Below are 26202 nucleotides of genomic sequence, written 5' to 3'. Positions count from 1 at the left end.
TATGCCTCGGGAGCGGCCCAAAGAAACAGCAAAAAGACAAAAAAAAAAAAATTCAATTTTGGCCAACATGCGTATTGACTGTTTTCAGTGTAAACCTAACGAGTCAGGATAGTACAATGTCTCACAATGCCTGTCTTTGGTATCATGAAGGCACCTTAGAAGGTTTTAGAGAACTGTGAAAAAAAGTCTAAAGAAAAAGCCAGTGGCCTGCTGTTGTTTAATTTTCTTGGAGTCCGTGGCAAAAGGACATTTGGAACAGGTTTCCTTTTTCTGTGGGTTTGGTGTGCACAAAGACCATATTTGTAATGAATGTCCCACTTCATCAAAGTGAGTTGGACTTAAAATATACTTGAGAAATTGAACTTGAGTCAACGATCTGGATTTAATTCCTATCATAAATGTCAAGCAGTGGTGAGAGATTCATCTCAGGCATATTTTGTTAAATACTAAGATTCATGATAATGATCCCCTGGGGTATCCTCCTCCTTCAGAAGAGGAAATGTGAAAAACCATCACAAAGCTAGTGGAGAGAATGATTTGATTTGATTTTTTTTTTTTTGGTGTGAGTCTAGACAGGTCTTTATAAAACCCCAGGAAAACCTTCTCACAGTCAACCACAGTAATGAGAGTATATGCACTCGAGACCTGTCCAATTATTTTAGTAGAAAGAGCCACAGCCACTCTCATTGATTATTGATTAAGTGCAGTGCTTTGCAAATGATATGGTCTCCAATCGTCAGAATAACCACTAATGCTAGGCACTGTTACCGCATTATGCAGACCAAGAATCTGAAGCGCTGAAAGTTGAAGTAACTCAAACAACACCACCCAGCTAGTGAGTGTTGGAGCCAGGATTATAATCCATCTCTCAGGTTCCAACATTGCCCTCTTTCTTTCCACAAAATTTTATTAAAGGTTAAAGTGGGATTTTGTAAAAGTAAGCAACTCTTCCAAAAACGATATTCGTGAGCAGAACTCCATTACTGAAGAGTTCTCATCCAAAAGGTCCTCGATTTTGGAGTAGAAACAGAAGCTGATAGTTGACACATAAGACTATGTTTCTTTGATTACTTTTTACCTTTACTTGGATAGTAGCCCATCTGAGTTGAGCCGTTACTTAGGTAACCAACTTCCTGTGGTTACTGGCTTTAAAGATACTTCTGTGGGGGCACAGGGTACAAGTGATATTGGTCTAACACTGTCCTTCAGGCTCAGACCAGATATTTTTATATTTGTAAACCAGCAGTTCCACAACCTAAGTGATCAAGTTATTATTCAGTGTTTTGCTTTGTTTTTTAAATACACAGATTCCTGGGTTTCAACCTCAGAGATTCAGATACAAAAGGTCTTGGGTATAACTTAGGAATGTCTAGCTTTAAAAAGCTTAATGATTCTAATAATCAACTATGTTTTGGAATCACTGGGTGATTGAATATATGTGAAGCTCTTTATATGTCAGAGTAATTTCTTGGGTAGAACGTTGCTATTGTTTTCACTCACTGAAGTCACCATTGCAGGTTACTAAAACATGTTTATATCTCTCTATATACACGTTTAAATTATACATGTAATATGTATATAAACTTTTACATTTAAAAATGGTTTATTGTGTGCACATGTAAAAATATACATTGGAGTTCCTGTTGTGACTCAGTGGGTTAGGAAACCGACACAGTATCCATGAGGACTCAGGTTCAGTTCCTGGCATCGCTCAGTGGGTTAAGGATCCAGTGTTGCCGCAAACTGCGTCATAAGTCACAGGCGCATCTCAGTTCCAGTTGCACCCTGAGCCTGGGAACTCTCATATACTGCAGGCATAGCCCTAAAAAGAAAAAAAGAATGCACATATATGTTTATATATATATATATACACACACACATACATACATACATATGGTGTGTGTGTGACTGAAAATTCCCCAGTGTGACTCAACATGGTATCACACATAAGGACTAATCTTGGATCTCTGACCTGGGCCAGTGTTTACAGAGTCTGTGGCTTTTTGTTGCTTGGCCTCGTAATCTGATGGTTTGTCTAAATCCTTTGCTGCAAGTAGCAGCCTTATTTCTTGTGGCTGATAGCCAAGTTGCTCTCCAAGTTGAAATTGTGCAGCAGGAGTTTCAAGTGTTTCTTTTTTCTTCATTGCTTGAGTTTGTTCCCTTTCAAAAACTCATCAGATGCCAGCTGCTTACAGATGTCCCTGTACCTGAGAGCGTACTGTTGGTCAAAGGGTTTACCAATTGGCAGGTTCTAGAATCTTATGGTTAGTGTCTGTGGTCCACTGTTGCAGGCTTCAAAGAAGGCCCGGATGATGATTTTTGTAACTGAGTCACTGGCTCTGAGTGCTATTCCTAATAGCTACAGAAATGTAAAAATTCTAGGTGCTGACTTTAGTTTTAGTCACAACACACTTTGTGGGCACATCCGTTTCAGTTTTTACATGCTATAGATGATGCACCTTGAAACTATAGACTTTTTAAGTGCCTATAAGAAATGCTTGAAGAATGCATATGTGTTTGCTCTAAAGTATAGAAAAGAAAACTGACAATTATGAATTGGTTAAAAGTCTGTAAAATATTACACTCTGCTAATTTCAGCCATCATTAAATTTAGTATTTATTCAACTATCAGTGACTTTGAAAACATATTTTGGGATAGATTTTCTTTTGCTGATAAATCTTAGCCAACCATAACTTAATAAGTTGCTCAGAGCCAAATGTTTTCATAAACAAATTATAAAAATCCTTTTCAAGTTTTTATAGCAAAAATTATTTTTAATGTGGGTTGTGGGTTTATATTAATATTTTGAGGTGGGAATCTCAAAAAGGAAACATGCCTGGAGCTGCTCATGTTATAAAACATCCCTGTTTGTAGGTGGCAGATTTTGTGCCCTTTAAAAAATCTGTGTGTCGGTTTAAGTGAATTCTCATATTATGCTTATCGTTTAATCTTCTATCCCCCAATATTCACTCTTTTCGTTGCTTAATTAAGGGTTTCTTCTTTTTATGAGAGTGCTTAACCCATAAACACAGTCTACTGAGATTGGCTTCCTGATATGAAATGGAAAATTTATAGATCCAGAAATGTTTGGGGAAGTGCAAACAGTTTCAGCTGTGAAGGGTTCAGTGAGCGTTGCTTCAAGTTAAGCTGAATCACAAAGCTAGAATTTGCCAATTACTTTTTCCTTCTAAAATGAAGACATTTTTCACAGTTTTTCTTTTCACCAAGCTTATTGCTTTGATATAAAAAGATGCTGCCATTGCACCTCACCTGGAGATGAAGAGGTGAGAAAAGGGACCAGAACCCTGCCTAGGAGTTGACTAGTGGGCAAGGATGGGCTGTAATGTGGATGCCGCAGTGGTACCCTAGCAGGGAGAGTGATGCAGTATCCCAACCATCCTGGGACCCTTGACTTAAATGCCACCTCTCCTGTGAAAGCCTCCCTCCACCCTACCCCGGCTTAGGTGCTTTTCCTGCATGTTCCGTGGAACCTTCTAGGTCATATCAGAGCTTGTTGCCATTTTCTCTCAATTGTTAACTTTTCTCAAAACCATAACCTCCTCGAAAACAAACTGCCTTGTTAATCATTGTGACCCCAGACAAATGCCCAGCACAAAGTAGTTCTGCAAATATTTCTTAGTAATATGACACATGTGAGGCTTACAAGTAAAAAAAAAAAAAAAAATCTTTCAAAGGTAAATTTAAAGTGTTATTCAAAGTTTAAAAGTATATCCAATCTCTTGGGATAGAACATGATGGAAGATGGATGAGAAGAAGTATGTATATATAGGTATGACTGGGTTACTATGCTGTACGGCAGAAATGGACACAGCATTATAAATCAATTATACTTTAGTAAAAATATATTTTAGGAGTTCCCATTGTGTCTCAGTGGAACAAATCTAGCTAGTGTCCATGACGACTCAGGTTTAATCCCTGGCCTCGCTCAGTGGATTAAGGATCCAGCGTTGCCATGAGCTGTGGTGTAAGTCACAGATGTGGCTCAGATCTGGCATTGCTGTGGCTGTGGTGTAGGCTAGTTCCTACAGCTCCGGTTTGACCTCTAGCCTGGAAACCTCCATATGACATAGGTGTAGCTCTAAAAAGACACTGTGTGTGTGTGTGTGTGTGTTAAAAGGTAAAACTGGGAGTTCCCGTCGTGGCGCAGTGGTTAACGAATCCCACTAGGAATCATGAGGTTGCGGGTTCGATCCCTGCCCTTGCTCAGTGGGTTAATGATCCAGCATTGCCGTGAGCTGCAGTGTAGGTTGCAGACGCGGCTCCGATCCAGCGTTGCTGTGGCCCTGGTGTAGGCCAGTGGCTTCAGCTCCGATTAGACCCCGAGCCTGGGAACTTCCATATGCCGCAGGATCGGCCCAAGAAATGGCAAAAAGACAGAAAAAAAAAAAAGTAAAACTAAGTAGTGAAAGATGTGAACTTTTTTAATTTTCTAGGATTAGGAAGAAATTTGGGAAAAGGGGGGCTTTGATTATGTTTCTAAAATTATATTAAGCCTAATACCATTTTAGTTATAAGAAGGTATAGCAGTTTGAATATCTCAGTCTGCTTCTAGGAGACCATACTTAAGATATTCACTGAAATGAAATTTTAGCTCCTGAGGGTAGATAACTCCCAATGCCTTTCCTTCAAGCTTGTGGAGGGTTTAAGAGCGAGGAGGGATGACCTTGGCATTCTCTGACACCACCACCTCCCGTGCATTCCCTGTGATTAATAGTTATTTATTCAACATGATCATTAGAGCGTTTCTTCCAGGAACCTCAATTTTATTCAAATTTTACTTTCTTTTTTTTAAGGCTGCACCCACTACATATGGAAGTTCCCAGGCCGGGGACTGAACCAAGTCGAAGCTGTGACCTATGCCACAAGTGCAGTAATGCCAGATCCTTAACACACTGCTCCTGGCCAGCGATCAGACCTGCACATGTGCAGCAACCCAAGCCACTGCCGTGGGATTCTTAACACCCTGTGCCACAACAAAAACTCCCCAAATTTAACATTTTATTAGTACCTATTTTGTGCCAGCTGTGTGCTAAGAAGGTATTAGGAATGGAAAAGTGAATAAAATGTAATTCCTACCCTCAGAAAAGAAAAAGAAAAAAAAAAGAGTTCCCATTGTGGCTCAGCAGGTTAGGAACTCAACAGTGTACTTGAGAATGCAGGTTTGATCCCTGGCCTCGCTCAGTGGGTTAAGGTTCCAATGTTGCTGCAAACTGCAGCATAGGTTGTAGATGTGGCTCCGATGTGGTGTTTCTGTGGCTGTGGCATAGGCTGGCAGCTGCAGCTCCCATGTGACCCCTAGCCTGGAAATTTCCATATGCTGCAGGTGGGGCCCTAAAAAAAAGAAGGAAGGAAGGAAGGAAGGAAGGAAGGAAGGAAGGAAAAAAAAGAAAGAAATCTCAGCTTCCGAGAGTGCTCTTTAGGTAGAAGGATGCGGAGTGAACAAACACCTCTTCTAGTCTGCTCCCTTGACCTGATCACACTGGAAGCAATAGCCTCCTCCCCAAATTGAGCTCCTAAATCAGAGCAGCCTTTCCTCCTCTTCCCTTCAGATGATGCACATGGTGTCTGTAAATCAAGTGAATTCAAAACTGTTCTCAAGAGTATGCTTCCAGTGCCATGACAGAGAACACTGACACAGCCTTACTTTTAAAACCCCTTCCATGTGCTGGGCAGAGGGGAGTCAGTGTGTTATTTCCTGCACATCTTCCTTTGAATAATGCAGTTTTCTTTTAAGAAAATATGCCATGGCTTGCATCTTTCTGTGAATAAGAGTGCCCTTGCTTGTTTTTGAGACTTTTTTTTTTTCTCTCTGGGTGCACCCTGGAAAAGAGTTAGGGGAGGCTTCCTGCAGCGATGCTACACTTTTGACTGCTGAACAGTGGTGCTGTTCACGTGTCACGTGTCAGCTCACACACAAGCATGTGTTTGCTTCCCATCTGGTGCTGGAAGAGTTTTAGGGTGGGAAGCAAAAGACGTCTTTGAAAAAAATACCTTTTTAAATGATTGAATATATGCTCAGGGTCCATTTTCTTTTTTTGTGAACTTCATCCAGGAAATAATAGTGGATTTTTTAAAATTCATTTTCTTAAAATCGTAAGGTCTCTTTCCACTTATAATGAGGCAGTTGGAATAGAGGAGTTCTAAGTTTCTGTTTTTCTCTTATATATTCTTATTGTTTTATGCCCTCTTCCTGGATATGCTACATTTAAACTCCGCACAAAATGATTTCTTTCAACCTAGGTCAGTATTAATTTTTGTTGTTTAGGTAGCAAATCCAAGGAAGTGTGTGTGTGTATATGTGTGTGTGTGTGTGTCTAACAATCTGTATCTGGGCCTGTCACTGCAGCTTCCTGGCTTCATATATTTTGGACTGAATAACTGAAGTGAATGAATAGAAGTAGTAGTGAGAAAACCCACTAGCTCATATATTAGTGTAGGATAACTGTTATGGCAAAAATCCTACAGTCTCAGTGGTTGTAAGCAATAAAAATAGAATAAATGAAATCAAGTGGAAATAAAGTCTGTTGCTTGGTCACAATCCAGTGCTGTCAACAGGATGGGGAGAGGAGTGGGGCGAGGGGGTCTGGTCTCTGTTCCACATAGTCATTTAGGAACCCAAGGTCTTTCCATCTTGGGAAACTTTGATACTCAAACACGTGGCCCCTAAAGTTGTCACAGAAGGGGAAAAGAGAGTGGACGATTACCCATGGGAAATGTGTGTGACTCAGAACTGGAATTGGCCCCCTGCCCCTGGCCAGCACTCAGCCCTGTGGCTCCAACAGAATTGCTGGAACAGGAGGCTGGGAGATGTAACCTCTCCATGTGCCCAGGCCGAAAAGGAAAATCATGAAGATTGGTGAGTTCTAGAATCCTCTGCCTTTTCTGGCTTTAAGACTGGCTAGGATTTGAGCTTGAGAGCCTGATAAAAGGGCCTTGCTCACCATTGCTTTTCTTTTCTTTTTTAAGGCCTGCACCCTTGGCATATGGAGGTTCCTAGGCTAGGGGTCAAATCAGAGCCACCAACCTAACCACAGCTCACGGCAATGCCGGATCCTTAACGCACTGAGCAAGGCCAGAGAATTGAACCCGCATTCTCATGGTTCCTAGTCGGGCTGGTTAACCACTGAGCCATGATGGGAACTCCCTACCATTGCTTTTCTTACACCCTTACCCTACCCCCTCTTCACTCCACCTTTCATTTCATACCTTTTCTCCCAACTCACGCAATTTCTTTTCAGCCAACCTCATCTTTACTTTTATCTGTTCCCTTGAGATAAGGAGAGATAATGTGAGTGGGGATAGGTTTCTCCAAGAAGATGGATTTTCATGAGCAAGATAATTGGAAGAGACAGGTTGGTGGAAACGGGGCAGGAACTTCAGGAAGGGGATTGGGAGAGGTAGCAAAAGAAGCTGGGAGATGTTGGTTTGCATTGGTTTAAGATGAGACTGGATTCCTCTGGGAGGGGATAAATCCCAAGATGAAAAGTCCATTTCTCCATGTGGTAGAAGGGGATGTCTTGAACTTATTATAAAAATGAACTTATTATAAAAATCAGATGGAAGTTCCTCTCTCACATTTTTAACTACATTGGGAAGACCAGCACCCATTATTAAGAACTGTAGCCATTTGAGAGAAAGTCATTCCAGCTGTTCTGTTTTTTAACATTCACATAAAATAACCACACATACACGTATTCAATAATTTATGAATGTTTTTTATTGAACTATAGTTGATTTACAATGTCGTGTTGATTTCTGCTGTACAGCAAAGTGATTCAGTTATACTGTATATACTTTTTTATATTCTTTTTAAAAGTATGGTTGATTTATAGCATTGTGCCAATCTCTACTGTACAGCATAGTGACCCAGTCTTACATATATATATACATTCTTTTTCTCATACTGTCTTCCATCATATTCTATCCCAAGAGATTGGATATAGTTCCCTGTGCTACATACAGCAGAACCTCATTCTTACCCATTATAAATGTAATAGTTTGCATCTACTAACCCCAAACTCCCAGTCCATCCTACTCCCTCTTCACTCCTGTTTGGCAACCACAAGTCTGTTCTCTATTATCTGTGAGCCTGTTTTTATTTTATAGAAAGTTTCGTTTGTGCCATATTTTAGATTCTACATATAAGTGATGTCATATGGTATTTGTCTTTCTCTTTCTGACTTACTTTACTTTGTATGAGAATCTCTAGTTGCATCCATGTTGCTGCAAATGGCATTATTTTGTTCTTTTTTATGACTGAGTAGTATTCCATTGTGCATATATATACCACACCTTCTTAATCTTTTTGATATTCTTCTCCATTATGGCTTACCACAGGATATTGAATATAGTTCCCTGTGTTATACCATAGGACCTTTTTGTTTATAGGAAGATATTTTTATGAAGAACATTATTTGCTTTCTGCCTTAAACCTTTCCAACACGGAATGGGAAGCAAACATGTACTCATGAGGGCACACATTCAGCAAACCTGCCCCATAGTCAAAACCCTATCATTGCAGCAGGCAGTCCCCCAGGTTCTCCCCTGGGCAACTCCTAAAGAACTGCAGCATTGGCAATATTGTCATACTCCTAATTTGTAATGTAGATTCCTGTGATAGGGATTCCCTATCCCAAACTCTCTTGGGTCCTAAGAGACACTAATTCATCTTTTTGTCTGATCATTAATGATCAGAATTGATCACTCTTCTCATTTGTTATGCTTAGTTTCATAAAAAAATTTTCTGGAAACAAGTACCTGTTTAAGTTGGTAAGTGGCATTTCTTACACCGAAAATTCTCGCCCTGGACAATTTCATAGAGCCAACAGATACAAAAGTCTTTGCCAAGAGCAATTCCCATGAAGAGTTTAAAAGCAGTGAATCCTTGGAAGTCCAGAGCAAATGACAGGACTCGGCCCCCAAATATTAAATGGGATTAGATGCACCTTTTCTGAAAGCCATGTAAAACAACTGCATAGTTGACACACTGTGTTTTTCTTCCCCCAGGGCTTTCCTGGAAAGGATGGATCCTCTGGCCCTCCAGGACCACCAGGGCCAATTGTAAGTATTTCCAGGAACTACTGGGATACTCTCTGCCACAAAGCAATTCATCTCCTTTGAGAGATTTTTCTTCTGCCAGATCTTTCTCCTTGGCATCCATCTCGGCTGTTGTGTAAGAACTCATCCTTTGGTACAGAGCTGTTCCTAAAACATCCTTTAAGAATGATGCATCCATGGGGCTTGATCGTTCTGTCTCTGAGCCATAAGATCACCCGCACTGATTTAGTTTTTATTAGACGCAGGTTAGGCTTGACCTTTAGAGAGCTTCATTTAATCAATTGAGTGAAGACTTTTCCTAAAATGCCTTCCTTACTTTTTTGGTAGTTAGACACAGGAATGAGCAGTGGGTCCTGAAGTCTTGGTGCTGGGGAATGCAGGGGTTAACTGTGTGTGTTTGCTGCTCCTTGAGAGCTGGATGTTCTCTGTGAGAATGTGTGAGTCCTCACCTTTGCTCCATTTTCCTGTCTTTTAGGGCATTCCGGGTGCCCCCGGAGTCCCAGGGATCACAGGAAGCATGGGACCCCAAGGTGCCCTCGGGCCACCTGTGAGTATGTGGCAGCAGCCAGTCAGAATGGTTGCTCAGTCATCCCTCTGGTTCATTTACATGTTAAAATTTACAACATCTCTTGTGGTCAAATTTTTTTTTCAGTATTGGACTCTGTGGAATCCATAAGGAAAATAGGGACTCTCCCAGGATAAAGGTTAAGATCAGACTGTGCCTATATCCTGGCTAAAGACAGTGGTCCCAATCTGTAGCTCATATCTATTTACATGGTTTGTTGTTCTGCATTTGGCAAAGTCAATGCCATGTTTACAGGGCTTGGGTACAGTACTGTCTGTTAATTAAGCCCATCTCCTGGGAGAAAAACACAAGGCTTGAGAAAGTTCAGGATTAGTGAGAATAGGAATAGATTTTTCTTTTCCAAGTTCTGTAAGAAAGAATTTCCTGGAGTTCCTGTTGTGGCGCAGTGGTTAACGAATCCGACTAGGAACCATGAGGTTTCGGGTTCGATCCCTGGCCTTGCTCAGTGGATTAAGGATCCGGCATCGCCGTGAGCTGTGGTGTGGGTCGCAGACGTAGCTTGGATCCTGCGTTGCTGTGGCTCTGGCGTAGGCCGGTGACTACAGCTCTGATTCCACCCCTAGCCTGGGAACCTCCATATGCCGTGGGAGCGGCTCAAAAAAGGCAAAAAGACACACAAAAAAAGACAGAATTTCCTATTAAAGCACATACTCACACAGAAGCCAATAGTGGTGTAAATGAAAGCCCAGGGCATGAAACTCGTTACCTAGCATTTTTGTGCTTCTAATCTCATAGGTTGGTGTTTAAATGTGATCAGGGGAAGGGGTGGGGGTAGGATGGAGGAGAAACAAATGAGCCTATTTGGGCCTGTTTCCTCTCTGCAAAATAAGGTAGTTGCATGACAACCTCCGAGCCACATCTGACACCTTGCAAGTTGTTCCTTTCGGGTGTGGGTATTAGTCAGCATTCTGATATTATCTGTGATGTTCTAAATCTGTATCCGTAAACTCAAACAACTGAGATGTATCAGTATATATGCATGGCAGACACTTCTAAGGATTTATGAGACAGTGAAATATGAAGGGTGTAGGTAGGAGAGATTAATGTATCTGATTTCTATCCCTGCTATAACAAATTACCACAATTTCAGTGACTAAATACAACAAACGTTTATTATCTAACAGTCTCACTGGGTTAAAAATCAAGGTGTCAGCACCTCCTTTCCGGAAGTTCTAGGGGATAACTGGCTTCTAAAGACTTTCCATAGTCCTTGGCTCATGGCCCACTTCCATCTTCAAAGTCAGCCAAGTCGCATCTCTGACAGCTTTCCCATAATCATATCTCCCTCTGAACACTGCCAGGAAAAGGTTCTTTGCTTTTAATGACTCATGTGATTACATTTATGCCACCCAGGTCATCTTAGGTAACTTCAAGATCCTAACTAAACCATGTTGTCAAAGTCCTTTTGCCACATGATACAGTCACGTGTTCTGAGGTTTAGGGCATGAACCCTTTGGGGGCCTTTTTATGCCCACCAGAGTGAACAGGATATAGAAGAAATGTTGATTCTCACGCAGAAAAAAACCTCTGTCCCCCTGGCTTCCCAAATACTCATGTTTCTCTTTACTCTTAACACTCATTTCAATAAAATTATTTTGTGGAGTTCCCATTGTGGCTCAGCGTTAACAAACCTGACTAGTATCCATGAGGACACGGGTTCAATCCCTGGCCTCACTTAGTAGGTTAAGGTTTGGCATTGCCATGAGCTGCGGTGTAGGTCAAAGACGTGGCTTGGATTCCATGTTGCTGTGGTTGCGGTGTAGGCCAGCAGCTGCAGCTCCGATTCGACTCCTTGGGAACTTCTATATGCCACAGGTGTGACCCTAAAAAGCAAATAAAATAAAACAAAATAAAATAGTAAAGTAAAATAAACCAAATAAATTACTTTGTCCTCAGGGTTCTATTCTAGGCTGTGAGGCACATGACACACATGGAGGTACACAACCACACATGACACGTGAACATAAAAAGTGCCTCCAGATTTTAGCAAACACATCCTAATTGGCACACCCAAATAATTGCTCTCCTTAGTAGTCATTGTACAAAGCCATACACTTATTCCAACTGGAATGTGGTTACATCCTCACTGATGAACCACTTTTAGATCTCTTTTCAAAGCAAGCTAGTGAGGGTCACAGAAAAAAAAAAATGTGATTGTTTTATCCTCACACATCTTGTTCCATTAACTCTGCTACCAGGCTTCCGTCGGCTTCCCAAAATGTGTTCCGGGGAACGAGAGTACTGCAATATGTTAGCAGGGCTCAGAGAGCAAGGGCTTCTGGGTAAAGAAGTTTCAAAGACAGTGTATACTATTTCTTAGAAAGTCATGAGAAATTTTAGGACATCAAAGGCTTTGAGGCATCCTGAGGTTAAACAAAAAAACCAAAAAACTGGTTTCCTTTGGTCATACGTAAATGTATTTTCGCAGGTTCCAGTAACCTAAGCTGGGTTGATCCTAGACTTAGGAGGATGCGATGGGATAGGAAAGAAGAAAGGGGTCGGAATTCCCATCATGGCGCAGTGGTTAACGAATCCAACTAGGAACCATGAGGTTGCGGGTTCAATCCCTGCCCTTGCTCAGTGGGTTAAGCATCCGGCGTTGCTGTGAGCTGTGGTGTAGGTTGCAGACGTGGCTTGGATCCCGAGTTGCTGTGTCTCTGGCGTAGGCCAGTGGCTACAGCTCCAATTAGACCCCTAGCCTGGGAACCTCCATATGCCATGGGTGCGGCCCTAGAAAAGGCAAAAAGACAAAAAATTAAAATTAAAAAAAAAAGAAAGAAAAGGAGCAGGGTCAAGCAGATGCTCAGGAAAGGACAGGGGGCTGCGGGAGGGATAAGGCAAGACATGAGATATGTTAGGTAAGTAGGACCCATTGTGCTTATCCACCTGGCCTTTTGTTGCTCTAGAACAGTCTTTAAATATGGGGCATACAGGAGTTGCTGTTGTGGCTCAGTGGGTTAAGAGCTCGACTAGTATCCATGAGGATCTGGTTCGATTGCTGGCCTCACGCAGTGGGTTAAGAATCTGGTGTTGCTGTGAGTTGCAAGCGTAGGTCGCAGAGGTGGCTTGCATCTCAAGTTGTTGTGGCTGTGGCGCAGGCTGGCTGCTGCAGTGCTGATTTGACCCCTAGCCTGGGAATTTCTATATGCTGCAGGTGCAGCCCTAAAAAGAAAAAAATATATATGGGGTGTACGAAAGATCAATACATTTTTTTTTTCCTGGAACTAAAACACGTGTCGATAAGCGTATCTTCAGTTATTATAAATCAACAGAAAAAGACCCTGGATGGTGGCATTTAATCAGAGACAGAAACCATTTTGTCTACAGACACTGGGCATCCTCTCAAAAGCCAGTTGTTCTCTGAACTGTCTGGCCCAGACTTTCCCCTGCATTTTGGGCCACGAGCAGCCATATGCCCGCTGACTGCCAGATGGGTGTGACTGTAAAGCAGACTCCGTGTCACGGTGTTACAGCCTTGATTGATTGCCCATGGATGTCTGTCTAGGAAAACAGGAGGGAAGGAGACCAAGAAAGACACACTGCCCCACTGAAAATAGCAGTGTGTTTCCTATTGTCGGTGCCAGGAAAATGCTTGCTTTCATGCACCCTGCCTTCGGCTGCCGACTTCCCCGGGCAGAATGTACATTGCTGCTCTTGTGGTCATAATTCCCATCTGAAGCTTAAGCATAAGCTAAAACATGGTGCCTTCGCTGCAGGAGAGCAGATGGTGATCAAGGACATAGAAGAAGGGACCGTGCGTCTGGCTTGAAATCCATGTAGGTGGATAGAGCCAGGGCTACATCATTTAAAGAGCGTGGCGTTAGACATCACATGTGGTCTAGATGTGGCCCTCACATGACCTTAACTGGCTGTGTGAGCCACATCACTCAAGTGATTTTTTTTGCCTCTCAGAATGTCAGTTTCCTAATTAATTCATTTAAAAATATTTACAGAGTAGTGACAATAGATACAAAAGACATGAAGAAAGGGGTCCTGAAGGGTACAAAAGGTGACCTAGATACCTTTCCACATTCATGGAAAATCTAGAGGGAATGATTTTATATATTATATAAATCAAGAGGGAATGATTTTATATATATACATAATATATATATAATTTTATATAATATATAATATATAAAATCTAGATGGACTATATATAATAATATATATTAAATAATTTAATAATATATTAATATATTAATATATTTAATAATATATATTAAATAATATATATAATATATATTATTTAATATAATTTTATTATATATACATAATTTAATATAATTTTATTATATATATATATAAATATAATACAAAGCAGAAAGTGAGAAATGCCCTAGGGGAAAGACAAGTAAGTTACTATGAAAATTCCATTGAGGAGACAGACAGAGAGAGACAGAGAGACAGAGGCAGAAAACCCTGTGAGGGGAACTGTTTCTGAAAGAGGTGGTTGATTTTAAAAAATTTACTATATTAAAGTATAGTCGATTTACAATGTTATGCTAATTTCTGCTGTTCAGCAAAGTAATTCAGTCATGTATGTGTGTGTGTGTATGCACATTCTTTTTCATATTCTTTTCCATTATATTTTATCACAGGATATTGACTAGATTTCCCTGTGCTCTACAGTAGGACCTTGTTGGTTATCCATCCTATATATAATGGTTTGCATCTGCTAATCCCAAACTCCCAATCCATCCCTCCCCAACCCCCTCCTTGGGAACCACTTGTCTGTTGTCTATGTTGTGAGTCTGTTTCTGTTTCATAGATAAGTTCATTTTAGATTCCACATATAAGTGATATCATATGATATTTGTCTTTTTCTGTCTGACTTACTTCACTTAATATGATAACCTCTAGGTCCATCCATGTTGCTGCAAATGGCATGATTTAAATTTGTATAACTACGTAGTATTCCATTGTATATATGTACCATATCTTCTTTATTCATTCATCTGTCAAAGGATGTTTAAGTTGCTTCCATGTCTTGGCTGTTGTAAATAGTGCCACTATGAACATAAGGGTGCATATATCTTTTTGAATTAGACTTTTTGTCTTTTCTGAATATATGCCCAGGAGTGAGAATTCTGGATCAAATGGTAACTCTATTTTTAGTTTTTTGAGGAACCGCCATTCTGTTTTCCATAGTGGCTGCACCAATTTACATTTCCACCAACAATGTAGAAGGGTCCCCTTTTCTCTGCACCAAGAGGCTGTGTTTTAATGGGATCTTTCAAAGATGGATGTGATTTCCTCACACAAAGACAGGAAGATGCCATCATTTAGATGTGACTGTCATAAGACATGACACAAACACAGGACAACCAGGTCTGTTGGACATTTGAATATTTTTCAACTCTCTCTCTTGCTTTATCACCACTGCCACAGTTTTACTTCAAGGCCTCTTGATTTCTTACCCAGATTGTCATGAGAAGCTCTAACTGGCCCCCATGCCTCTGCTGTAGCTTTGGTCCATTCTCCAGGTGTCAGAAAATCTTTCTAGCACAGATCTTTCTGTTGTGTCATTTCCTGGCTTGAATTGAATCTCCTCACTGGATTCTTGTCACCAGAACTTAGGTCCCCAATATTCATCCAGGTATGCGTGGTTCTTCATGATGAGCCATTCCTTTGCCCCTGATTTCATCTCACATAATCCCTCTGCTTGGAGATGAATCACCCCAAATGATTTAAACTTCCCTGTATATGCCATACAGTTTTACGCTTTTTTTTTTTTTTTTGCCTTTGGGGCTGCTCTTCCATTTGTCTGGGTTACTTCCTCCTTTCTCCACCTAGAGAAATGCTGGCTCTTCTCTCTAAAACTGCACATTTCCTTTGAGGCCACCCTCCCCTCCCTCCTTGGGCTGAGATGTTGCATTTCAACTGTCCATGTCCGTCTCTCCACGAAAAGGAAAGTTTCTTGAGGGCAGATATTTTATCAGACTTACATACTTATTCCTAGACCCCAGCACAGTCTCAGAGAGGGTACATAAGAAGTATTTGTTACAAGAAAGAGTGGGAGTTCCTGTTGTGACTCGGTGGGAAGAACCTGACCAGTATCCATGAGGATGCGGGTTCAATCCCAGGCCTCACTCCATAGGTTAAGGATCTGGCGTTGCTGAAAACTGTGGCGTAGGTGGTAGATGTGGCTCAGATCTGGTGTTGCTGTGGCTGTGCTATAGGCTGGCAGCTGCAGCTCTGACTCAACCCCTGGCCTGGGAACTTCTGTATGCCACAGGTGTGCAGTAAAAAGAAATTTTAAAAGATAGAAGAAGAAAGAAGATATAATTACATTCTAATTAGGCATTCGGTAAGTATGAGTAGATCATTCTTAACAGATTGAGGGTCAGACATGGAAGACGTTTAGAGCTGCACTAGGGATGTTTGGATTTTTGTTGGCAGACGTCTTTCATGTGTGAGATTTGGACCATGAGATCATGCTTCTTCCTTTCAGAGCTAAAATTCTGTGAATCTATGAATGTTGCTACTGTATTTTCTTTTCTTTTCATTTCAAGTGTTCCTGAAATTAAAGGAAAATGTGCTGGTTTTCTTGCCTACGCCTACAGGGAATGGGTGTTTTCCCTCCTAGCATACTTTGGTGGAGTTATAGACCTTCACTCATTCAGGAATTTTTAGTTTGTTTTTGTTATCCCTTGCAAAAATCAAAGGAAGGATGTCAGAGAAGTTGGAATAAAACCTTTTGCCATACAGATATTTTGCTAAATGGATCTTTCTCTGAGACCACCCAGCTGTGTCCTGCGCCTGCTTAGTAACAAGCATCATGAGCTTAAGTTTGAGGAATTTCAGCCCTGATAAAACACATCTATTCCTATATGCCAGGTGCTGATAGGTGATTCTGTCCATTTATTTACCTTATCCCTCAGGTTTATACTATTTCTTTTTCTAAGTTACAAACATTTCAAACAAGCCAACTTAATAAATGGTAGCTAGCGACGGAAATGGAAAAGAAGATGTTGGTTCAGAAATAAAAATATTCAAGATGGGAGTTCCCATTGTGGCTCAGTGGATATGAACCCGACTAGTATCCATGAGGATGCAGGTTCGATCCCTGGCCTCGCTCAGTGAGTTAGGGATCCGGCGTTGGTTTGAGTTGTGGTGTAGGTCACAGATGGGGCTCAGATCCTACATTGCTGAGGCCATGGCGTAGGCTGGCAGCTGCAGCTCTGATTTGACCCCTAGCCTCGGAACTTCCATATACCTCAGGTGTGGCCCTAAAAAGTTAAAAAAAAAAAAATTCAAGATAAAATGGATTTTAAGAAATGGCTAAAGTTAAAATCTAAGTCTGAATTACTAGAGTTAGAGAGAGATGGATGTTTGCTTCTTAAATTATTATTTAATTTGGAAAAAGATTATCTTCACTGAAATAGAAGATTCTGGCCAGAAAATTTGTCAAGCATGCTGTCTTCCATGGCAGCAGTGAAGTGACCTGGGGAGAAAACATGGATTCTGGAGCCTAGCTGATTGGGTTCTGATCCCAGCTTTTCTGTTCTCTTATTGTATACCCTTGAGCAAGTTATTTATCCTCTTAAGGCATCACTCCTTATATGTAAAATGGAAGTAATATCTCATAAGGTTGTTATAAAGAATAAATGAGTTTATCTTAAAGGATAAAATGAGTTAAGTATGATAAGGGTTAAATGAGTTAAACGTTATGAGGATTAAATGAGATAATATACTGAGCACAGTGCTTAGGACATGGTAAAAGCAGTTTGAGTACGAAACTACTAGTATTTACAGTTTCTTAATACATTAAAAATGTGGAGTGCTTATTTTTGCTGATTTTGGTTTTTTGTTTTGTGTCAAATGCTTGCAAAGCTGGTTCCGTTAAGGATTTATTTTGTGATAACGTCAGTAGCTCTTTTCTCCAACTAATTCTACCAGCCGAGATGACTACATCTTTAGGAACTTGGCCATTCAGGGCGCTTAAGAAGTGAGAGCAAAGGACACAGCTAGTACATTTATTTCCCCAAATAATTAGGGGGTTAGGGATGCCTTGAATATCTTACTTTTGCAAAAAGTTTTTATAATGAAAATGGGGTATCTTTTAACAGAATCAACTCTAACAATCTTGAAACCCAGTGCCTGAGTTCTGTCCTAAGCATTTTTTTTTTCCAATCAAGGTTGTTAAAATAAAGCACAAATTGGCTTGTCACCCACACTTGAAGTGTCATTCAGCCATTCATTCATTCAGTTAACACATATATTGAGCACCTGCCATGTCCCAACATAGTCCTGGGAACTGGGGTACAGCAGTCCACAGGCGGGACACAGACTGTTTTGTGGAGCCCTTATGCCAAGAGTTCTCAGACGGTGAGGTTCTGCTTTCTTTGTAGAGGTTGAGAGTCTTCCCTGCAAGCCCAGCTTTGATATTTTTCATCAATTTCTATCCTATGTGCTACCTCGTTCCAAATAATGACTATATCATGGGATGCTAACATTGTAAGGGACGCCAAAGACCTTTTAATGGCCTCATCTTAAAAAGAAACTCAGAGGCTTTAAGTAGCTTGCAGATCCTGTGCCTTATTTTTTTTTTTTCGCCAAATATTCATATGAAAGTTTTCAAATGCCCACAAAATTGAAAGAATTTAGAGTGAACACCCATATACCTAACAGTCAGATCCTATCCTTGTGTGTGTTTTTTCAAATAAAGTTCTCCTGACTGTTGATTATTAATCTGCTTCACAACATTGGAAAATTATCTTACATCACACTAAAGAGTAGATTTATACGTCTAGGTGAAGTCTGTTAATATTTTCTTCTCTTTATTAATAAAACAAAAAGAAACTCAAGGTCAGAGGAAATAGGTACTAGTCCTAGATTGCGAGTAAATATTTTACTTAAATATTGGACTTAAGTTGAATGTTTGAATGACTCTTTTATGCAAAAAACAGGCGAAGTAGTTTTGGAAATGTAAAGTAAGTTATGGTCCTCAATGGAGATCTCACCATCTACCCAGAAATCCATGCATTGACTTGTCATTAAATATGCATGATAGTAAAAACAGTGTGAAATAGCTGATACTTGAACTAAGTACTGCATTAGAATATTCCTACTGTCGATACTTAATGTTTAAGATACATGCTTGCTACTTTTCTCACATTTCAAGTGTTTGTATACACTGAGTAGACCAGGTCTCTGGGAATGAAACGCTGTAATTTTGATGAGCAGGAGACAGGGAAATTGAGGTTAAATAACAAGACTGAATTTGAGGGCTTTGTCACATGGGCATCTGTCAATGTGTGATTATGAATAGAGGAAGAGCTGCCATCAATCAAGAGTCACTGAGGTTTCTTACTTGTTTGCTGGTGTTGCGTGAGGAAGATGAGACTAGTGGTTGTGTAGATTAACTGGAAGGGAGTCTTTAGTTAAAGAGGCCATTAGAAGCAAGTTGCACATGCCCTGGTGTGAGATTGTGAGATGGTTAGGATAAGTACCTGGATGAGGGAATAGAAGGGATGGATGTAGGAAAAATTGCAATGCAAAAAGTGTGTGTGTGTGTGTGTGTGTGTGTGTGTGTGTGTGTTAAACAGGCATGCAAGAGGCAAGAGAAGGAAGGAGGAAAGACAGAATCACTGGTGGGCTGGCTTCTGAATGCTCAGGAGAGTACATTTTGCGCTTCTTTTCCCTTTGAAACTTCATCTTCAGTGACAGCACATTTCAATCGACTATAGTACAAGTATTTACACCACTAAAAGCAGTGAACATTGCAGGTCAGGGCATTTTATTTTTCCAGAAAGCCCTTTACCTGCACATCATGGGGTGAACCCAGAATTTTGAATTTGGGTGAGATTATGGTAACAATTGGAAACAGCCTGACAACATGGCAAATTCCATCTATAAATGGGACTCACTGTCCCTTTGGTAGAGACTATAAAAGCATTGTTTAATAAGCCTGTTACACTGCTTTGGAGTTGAAACAGAAAGATGACTTTCTTCTAAAGACACATGTTTTTCATTATACATGTAATTTCATTGCAGAAACACTAAGAACGCCATTGTTTTTTCAATAAAAGTGTTTGCCATTATGGTAAAGTTTCTTCTGGGTCAAAGAGTAGCTAAGCCACAAAACAAAAGAATCTAGCTGAGAATCCATGTTAACATGAGCTCAGGTTATCAAGGAGGATCCAGGGAAAGAACCGTATACTATTATGTTGGCCGGAGAACAGGGTGAGGCTATGGGGTTTCACAAATTTCATCTTTTACTTGAACTCTTAGGTTGGAAGAGCTTTTCCTTCTTGTGAAAGATTCTCTTTCAAAAATGAAAACCACTTATGTCTCCCGCAGAGATTTGTGAAATAAATCATGCAGCATCAGCAGAATACAATTCAGAGTGGTGTTTAGTGTGAAAAGATGGGCATGATTTATTCAGGGCAGCGGTGTTGCAAAAGCAGTGTTACAGTGGCAGCAGTGTTGCTGCATGATCCCAATTTTGTTTCCAAGCCTGACTGTGTCTGTGCATTCAAAGTCCGGAGGAGTGAAATATTTAAGAGTTATCTCTGCCTGGCGGGATTACAGGCCGCTCTCTGTTTATTCTTGTTGTTGCGTATCTGTTTTTGATGCAGAATTATGAGAGCTAAGAAAAGCATCTTAATGCAGTAAGCTAAGATGGGCTATCCGGATGGTTGACTGAGTGCTCTGTCACAAGTAACTTGACCATTTCAAATTTTACAGGGTGCCCCTGGAGCAAAGGGAGAGAGAGGAGAAAGAGTAAGTATCCTCTGGATGGTTGATCATTTACTGTCATAATTACTCATTGCTCTATTCCAGTCCTCCCCTCCCCCACTCCTCACCTCACTTACTGTGAGTATATTTTCAAGTGGAAACCACCCCATAGGCTAGAAGTCAGGAGGGCTGGCTTCTAGCTGCAGATCTGCTACGATCCAGCTAGATGACCTTGGGCCCATTGCTTTCAGAATAAAAGAGAGAGAATCAAACTCATCTAAATCACAAAGTGGATTTGATGAAGAAATTATATAATGGATGTGAAAAGGCTTCAGAAAAGTAAAAGCTCTGTGCAAAAGGCCAAGCGGTAGATTGAGGCTCACACGTTTCCGGTATTGGCATCCAGGAAGAGAATGGCAGCATGGAATCGCAGAACTGACTATGCAACTTAATTCATTTGAAGGGCCATCTCTCTTCTTTGAACAACAGCACCACCGCTAATATCATTCTGCAATTGGCTCTAGTAGATATAGCGGTGATCTGGGGCTCATCCAGTGACCCCTGCGAAATCTTGGCCAATGTGTTCATCTATAAAATGGCTTTAACATCTTTCATCTGAGTTGTAATTAGCATTAAATGAACCACTGCTTGAGAAAGTGCTGCATTTTATAAGCTCCAGAGAGGGAAAATAAGGCATTAAATACATATGGGTTTGTTTCAAAACTTAAATCTTTTAGAATTTGAGACTGGAAATGCTTACTTGAGCTTTTTAGTTTAATAAAAGGCTCTCAGGAACCTTGCACTGTTAAGTGTGAGGTTGCTCACACCTTTTCCTTAGTGCACCATGGTGGTTGATCCTGCCTGTTGCTGGGAGCCAAGAAGCCCAGGTGCCACCAATGAGTAGAGTTCGACCTCCATGCTGGAAGTCCTGCCATTGACTGGGCTCGTGGCTGAGAGTCAGGAGTCTGCTTTTTTCTCATCCAGGGTGACCTACAGTCTCAAGCCATGGTGAGAGCGGTGGCACGTCAGGTGTGCGAACAGCTCATCCAAAGTAAGTGCATTATGGTTACAGGTGTTTTCTGTTGCTTGTCCAATTGTGGATTTGCCTTTTGCATAAGTGTAAAGACTAAGCTTTGTCCTGGTGCAGACACATAAGGTCTACAAAAGGCCATCACCAACTACCTGAGAGATCATCACAGATTACCTTAGAGTTCTTTATCCATGGTACAGAGGCCAAATTCCTCTCTGTTGTTTGTCCTAAACCTCTGTTTGCCCATAGAGATTGAACTTGACTGCTCAAAGATCAAATCTTCCATTTCTTCATCTCTCCAAATAGATAGGTTTTTATGTTTTTCCTTTTTTGTTGTTTTTTTGTTTGTTTTTTGTTTTTTTGCCTCAAGTCCTCAGCACTTGAAAGCTGCCCAACAAAGGCATCAGAAGCTACTTTCAAATCACTGTATTTGAATCCATACCTCTTTCTCCTCCATGTCTTTCGGTTAGCCTCGGGCCCTTCCATTTAAGACTGACACCCAAACATACAGACACACAAACACACGTGCATACGTAGGGACAGGCTTCATGTGACATTTGATATGATACTTGGGCTTCATTCCAGAAATTACACTGGAACACACACACCTTACATCATGCCTGTCCCATTTCTTCATTTTAACTTGAATTTACCCCCCGCCCGTCATTGCAGTTACCGATTCATGCTCATTGCTTATGTACTCATGCATTTTGTATGTTTCTCCCTGTCCACTGAGTTTATATTTTGTCTCAGTAATCCAACCGGAGGGCTACAATGGTGGGCCCTTCTCTCTGCCAATAATCTGTTTAGTTCCGTAAAGATCCGAGGCCACGTAGAGGTGAAATATTTATCTCAAATCCAGCTCTGCTGTCAAGCTTGCATTGTCAGAGCATCCTCTCTCTCCAGGGCTGACATTACTTGTGTGGCTGCCTTAACAACTTTGAGGTTATGCATTTTTTAACCCAAGAAGTTTGGGAGTCCTCTCAGTGTCTAAGAAGACTTCATTGGCTGGGTCCAAAATTCCATCTGTAGTAGAAAAACCCAGCTCTCACCCTGAAGACCATGGAGTGATGCTCTTCGGAGGGCTTGGGAGAGTTTTCATGAAGACAGAAATCTTAGGGCAAACTGAGTACAAAGCTACTAGCTTCGTGGGTTTTTTGTTTGTTGTTTGTTTTGGGGGGGTTGGTCTTTTTTAGGGCTACACCAGGGGCATATGGAAGTTCATAGGCTAGGGATTGAATCTGAGCTGTAGCTGCCGGCCTACACCACAGCCATAGCGACTCGGGATCTGAGCATCATCTGGAATCCTTAATGGGCTGAGCGGGGCCAGGGATTGAACCAGCATCCTCATGGATACTAGTAGGGTTCGCTACCACTGAGCCACAACGGGAACTCCAAAAGCTAATCTCTTCAGATGTAGTAGTATTCCTATATTTTCACTTTATATCATTTTATATTATATTGCCCAGACTAGTGTGTGGGAAAGAGAGAATTTACCAGTTAAATGAAACTACTTAAGTTTCTTCCCAAAATAGGATCTCTGAAAACATGGTTAATTATAAAAGGGAGCTTGAACATGAAGTAGAAGACATCCAAAGCTAACCTGTATCTTGGATTATTTTGTGGCTTTGTCTTTTCAAGTGTCCCATGTAAATGGTTGGGTAATTATTTTAAGAAAACCTAAGAATTAAATCCTAGCAGGACTCCCTGACCATAATCTCAGGAAGAGTTCACAGTCGTTGCTGTCTTATTCCACTGCAGAATAAAAAATTTATATAAATATGTGATGCTTTGAAACATGCCCTAAAAATTGAGAGTTTAAAACCCAGTCTTTCCTGTCAGGAATTCTCCAGACTCTTGTGAACAGCTTCTAGGAAATGGAAACCGGCAGGGGTTAGAGAAGAGCTGAAACAGGTGTGTGAAAGGGAGAGGCCCTGCCAATGCCAATGTCGATAGCATCGTGAGAGAAAGAACTAGCAGAGACGGCATGTATCTTCATGAGTTAAACCCAAGCTACCTGGAAGCTGGATTTCTGGCATCTCGTCTGGCTTGCCACTCACCACTTCACATTTCTCTGGGCTTCTGAGGTCATTCCTTAGGCTGCACCTCAGAACCTGATTTATGATTTAGCATATAATTCCTCACATGCTCCATTTATCTGGCTTTTCGTTCTGAGCGGATCAGGCGCATTACCCCATTGTATGGGAAACTGTGTGAAGCCCAAGCGATGACAGCTAGAGAAAGTGATAAAGGATGGCCCCCTTGTCCAAGGAGGAAGTTGGAAAAGCAGATGTGCAAATGGCTTATCCCACCCAAACATTCATGAACGTGCCTCGCCGTGGCTCTTGAGTCATCAAGAAGCCACTCCCAGTGACAGTCATGGTCCTCTGCTTAGGAATGCACTGAATAGGAGTTGCCATTGTGGCTCAGCAGAGTAAGACTCTGACTAGTATCCATGAGGACGTGGGTTTGATCCCTGGCCCTACTCAGTGGGTTGAGGATCCTGCGTTGCCATGAGCTGTTGTGTAGGTTGCAGACACAGCTTGGATCTGGCGTCACTGTGGCTGTGGTGTAGGCTGGCAGCTGCAGCTCTGATTCAACCCTGGCCTGGAAACGTCCATATGCTATGGATGCAGACCTATTTAAAAAAAAAAAAAGGAATGCATCGGATATATCTTAGAAATTATCCCTCTAAAATGGTTACTATTCTTTATTTAGGTCTGAATGTTTAAAAAGGAATAAATAATAGTCATCTAGAAAATTCACTGAGAAAATGTCTCAAGGATGCTGGGAAAATGGGGCATTATGGCATCAAATATTTTATCAGTCTATACTTCTAGTTATTTAAATATATTCTTCCAGGCACAATCGAGTTAAGGGATTATGGAAGAGAGAGCCAGATTTAAAAAATAATAAACCTAGTGGGAGTTTCTGCAGCTGAGACCCAAGTAAAGATTTCTGCAGAAAAAAAAAAAAAAAAAAGGCTTGGCAATGAAGAGATGAGTTGAAACAGGGCACTTGCCTGGGGATTTGTGAGCAAGAGGGTGGAGCAGGCTTTGTGGGTTGGAAAAAAGACAAATCACTTGGGTGGAAATTACTGGAGAAAGGGGGCAGCTGGGTGAGGGTTTCGGAGTCAAATAAATGTTGGGGGTGAAGATAAAAATTTATGACTTTTGCTCAGTGATGTTTACTGAGATGCTGACGTGAGCTATGGAATTCCAAACACATGAGTTGCAACTTGACTATAACCCAGCTGTTAATATCATCCAAAGTAAAATGCAAAAAAAAAAAAAAGAAAGAAAAGAAAAGAAAAAATTCTTTCAAGTTGGAAATCAACTTATTTCAGAGGGATGTGCCTCTTCCCTTGGTGAGTGTCTCAAATAATTGCTCAGAGCCTTGACAAATAATACCTCCAATCCTCCCCTTCTCAGTGCGACATTTCATTGAATGCTTTGTCCTTTCATGTCTCAGGTCACATGGCGAGGTACACAGCCATCCTCAACCAGATTCCCAGCCACTCCTCATCAATCCGGACCATCCAAGGGCCTCCTGGGGAGCCTGGGAGACCGGGCTCGCCTGGAGCCCCTGGCGAACAAGGACCACCAGGTAGCCCAGGCTTCCCAGGAAATGCAGGTGTGCCAGGGACCCCAGGAGAACGAGGTAAGTTGGGCCACTCCTCTCACTGAGTGCACCAAAGCAGAGTGTAAGGGTGGTGCTTACACAATGATAAAGTTCCAAACAATGGACCTAAATTAGTTCTACCCCATCTATTCAGCTTCCTATTTATTTATCCTGAATATTGAGAAAATTGAGTAATCCGCAAAGTTTTTATTAAGAGACATGTCTGCTTGTTTGCTAAAGAAGGATCAGAACCCCCAATGCACCCCTAAGAGGCTTTTGAGCTAATGAGATGTCTGCTCTAGATGGATGAATTAAGAAAATATGCCCCACCCAGGCAGAATTAGAAAGTGACACCCCTCCTTTGGACAGATGCAGCATCACATATATGTGCATACTGGAAAGAAATGCACAACCTAAAAGCTGAGAATTATGTTTTGTTGGGACTTAAACCTAGAAGACAGACTCTCAGGGAGCTCGGAAGTACTGCTCCGAATAGGCAAGGGAAGAACCAGGATATATATGAGCTTTGCATCAAAACCAGGTCATTGGAACGTCAAAAGATTACTGTTAATTAAAGAAACCCATACATCTCAACTAAATGAATTTAGCACTTTGCTGTATTTGGGAAGATGCAAGAAAATATTGAAATATTCCTTTGATAGGTATGTACAGCGCCAGTATTCTGTTCTTTCCCATACTAAATCTCCTCAGAGTATATTCTTGGGGGCAGCTCCAGTGGCTGATGGCTTTTTGGCTGCAAAATCCTTTGCTGATATGGCAGCGGTTGTCATTCTTTGTCTGCATATATCATGGGAAGGAGAGAGCTCACTTCCTAGGTCTGGTGTTTTTAAAATTTTTTTTTTTAATTTTATTGAGTTCCTGTCATGGCACAGTGGTTAACGAATCCGACTAGGAACCATGAGGTTGAGGGTTCGATCCCTGTCCTTGCTCAGTGGATTAAGGATCCGGTGTTGCCGTGAGCTGTGGTGTAGGTTGCAGACTTGGCTTGGATCCCGCGTTGCTGTGGCTGTGGTGTAGGCCATCGGCTACAGCTCCAATTCAACCCCTAGCCTGGGAACCTCCACATGCCACGGGAATGGCCCAAGGAAAGGCAAAAAGACAAAAAGGCAAAAAAAAAATTATTGAAGTATAGTTGATTTACAATGTTGTGCCAATTTCTACTGTACAGCAAAGTGAGTCAGG

General features: G+C 41.2%; 1 protein-coding gene across 3 annotated transcripts in view; it reads left to right on the top strand.

Moving 5' to 3' along the window:
• The window catches only part of COL14A1 (collagen type XIV alpha 1 chain), a 238160-nt gene that overhangs the window by 182362 nt on the left and 29596 nt on the right, over positions 1-26202 (top strand). For all 3 annotated transcript variants that reach the window (XM_047783350.1, XM_047783349.1, XM_047783351.1), the window contains exons 41-45: positions 9029-9082; positions 9555-9626; positions 20358-20393; positions 21333-21399; positions 24850-25038. In XM_047783350.1, coding sequence (XP_047639306.1) covers positions 9029-9082; positions 9555-9626; positions 20358-20393; positions 21333-21399; positions 24850-25038 — 418 coding nt within the window. The remainder of the gene's footprint in view (positions 1-9028; positions 9083-9554; positions 9627-20357; positions 20394-21332; positions 21400-24849; positions 25039-26202) is intronic.

This window comes from Phacochoerus africanus, chromosome 6 (genome assembly GCF_016906955.1).
Source record: "Phacochoerus africanus isolate WHEZ1 chromosome 6, ROS_Pafr_v1, whole genome shotgun sequence".
Lineage (NCBI taxonomy): Eukaryota > Metazoa > Chordata > Mammalia > Artiodactyla > Suidae > Phacochoerus > Phacochoerus africanus.
Note: the sequence above shows the minus strand (reverse complement) of the source record. Positions and strands in the feature narration are given on the sequence as shown.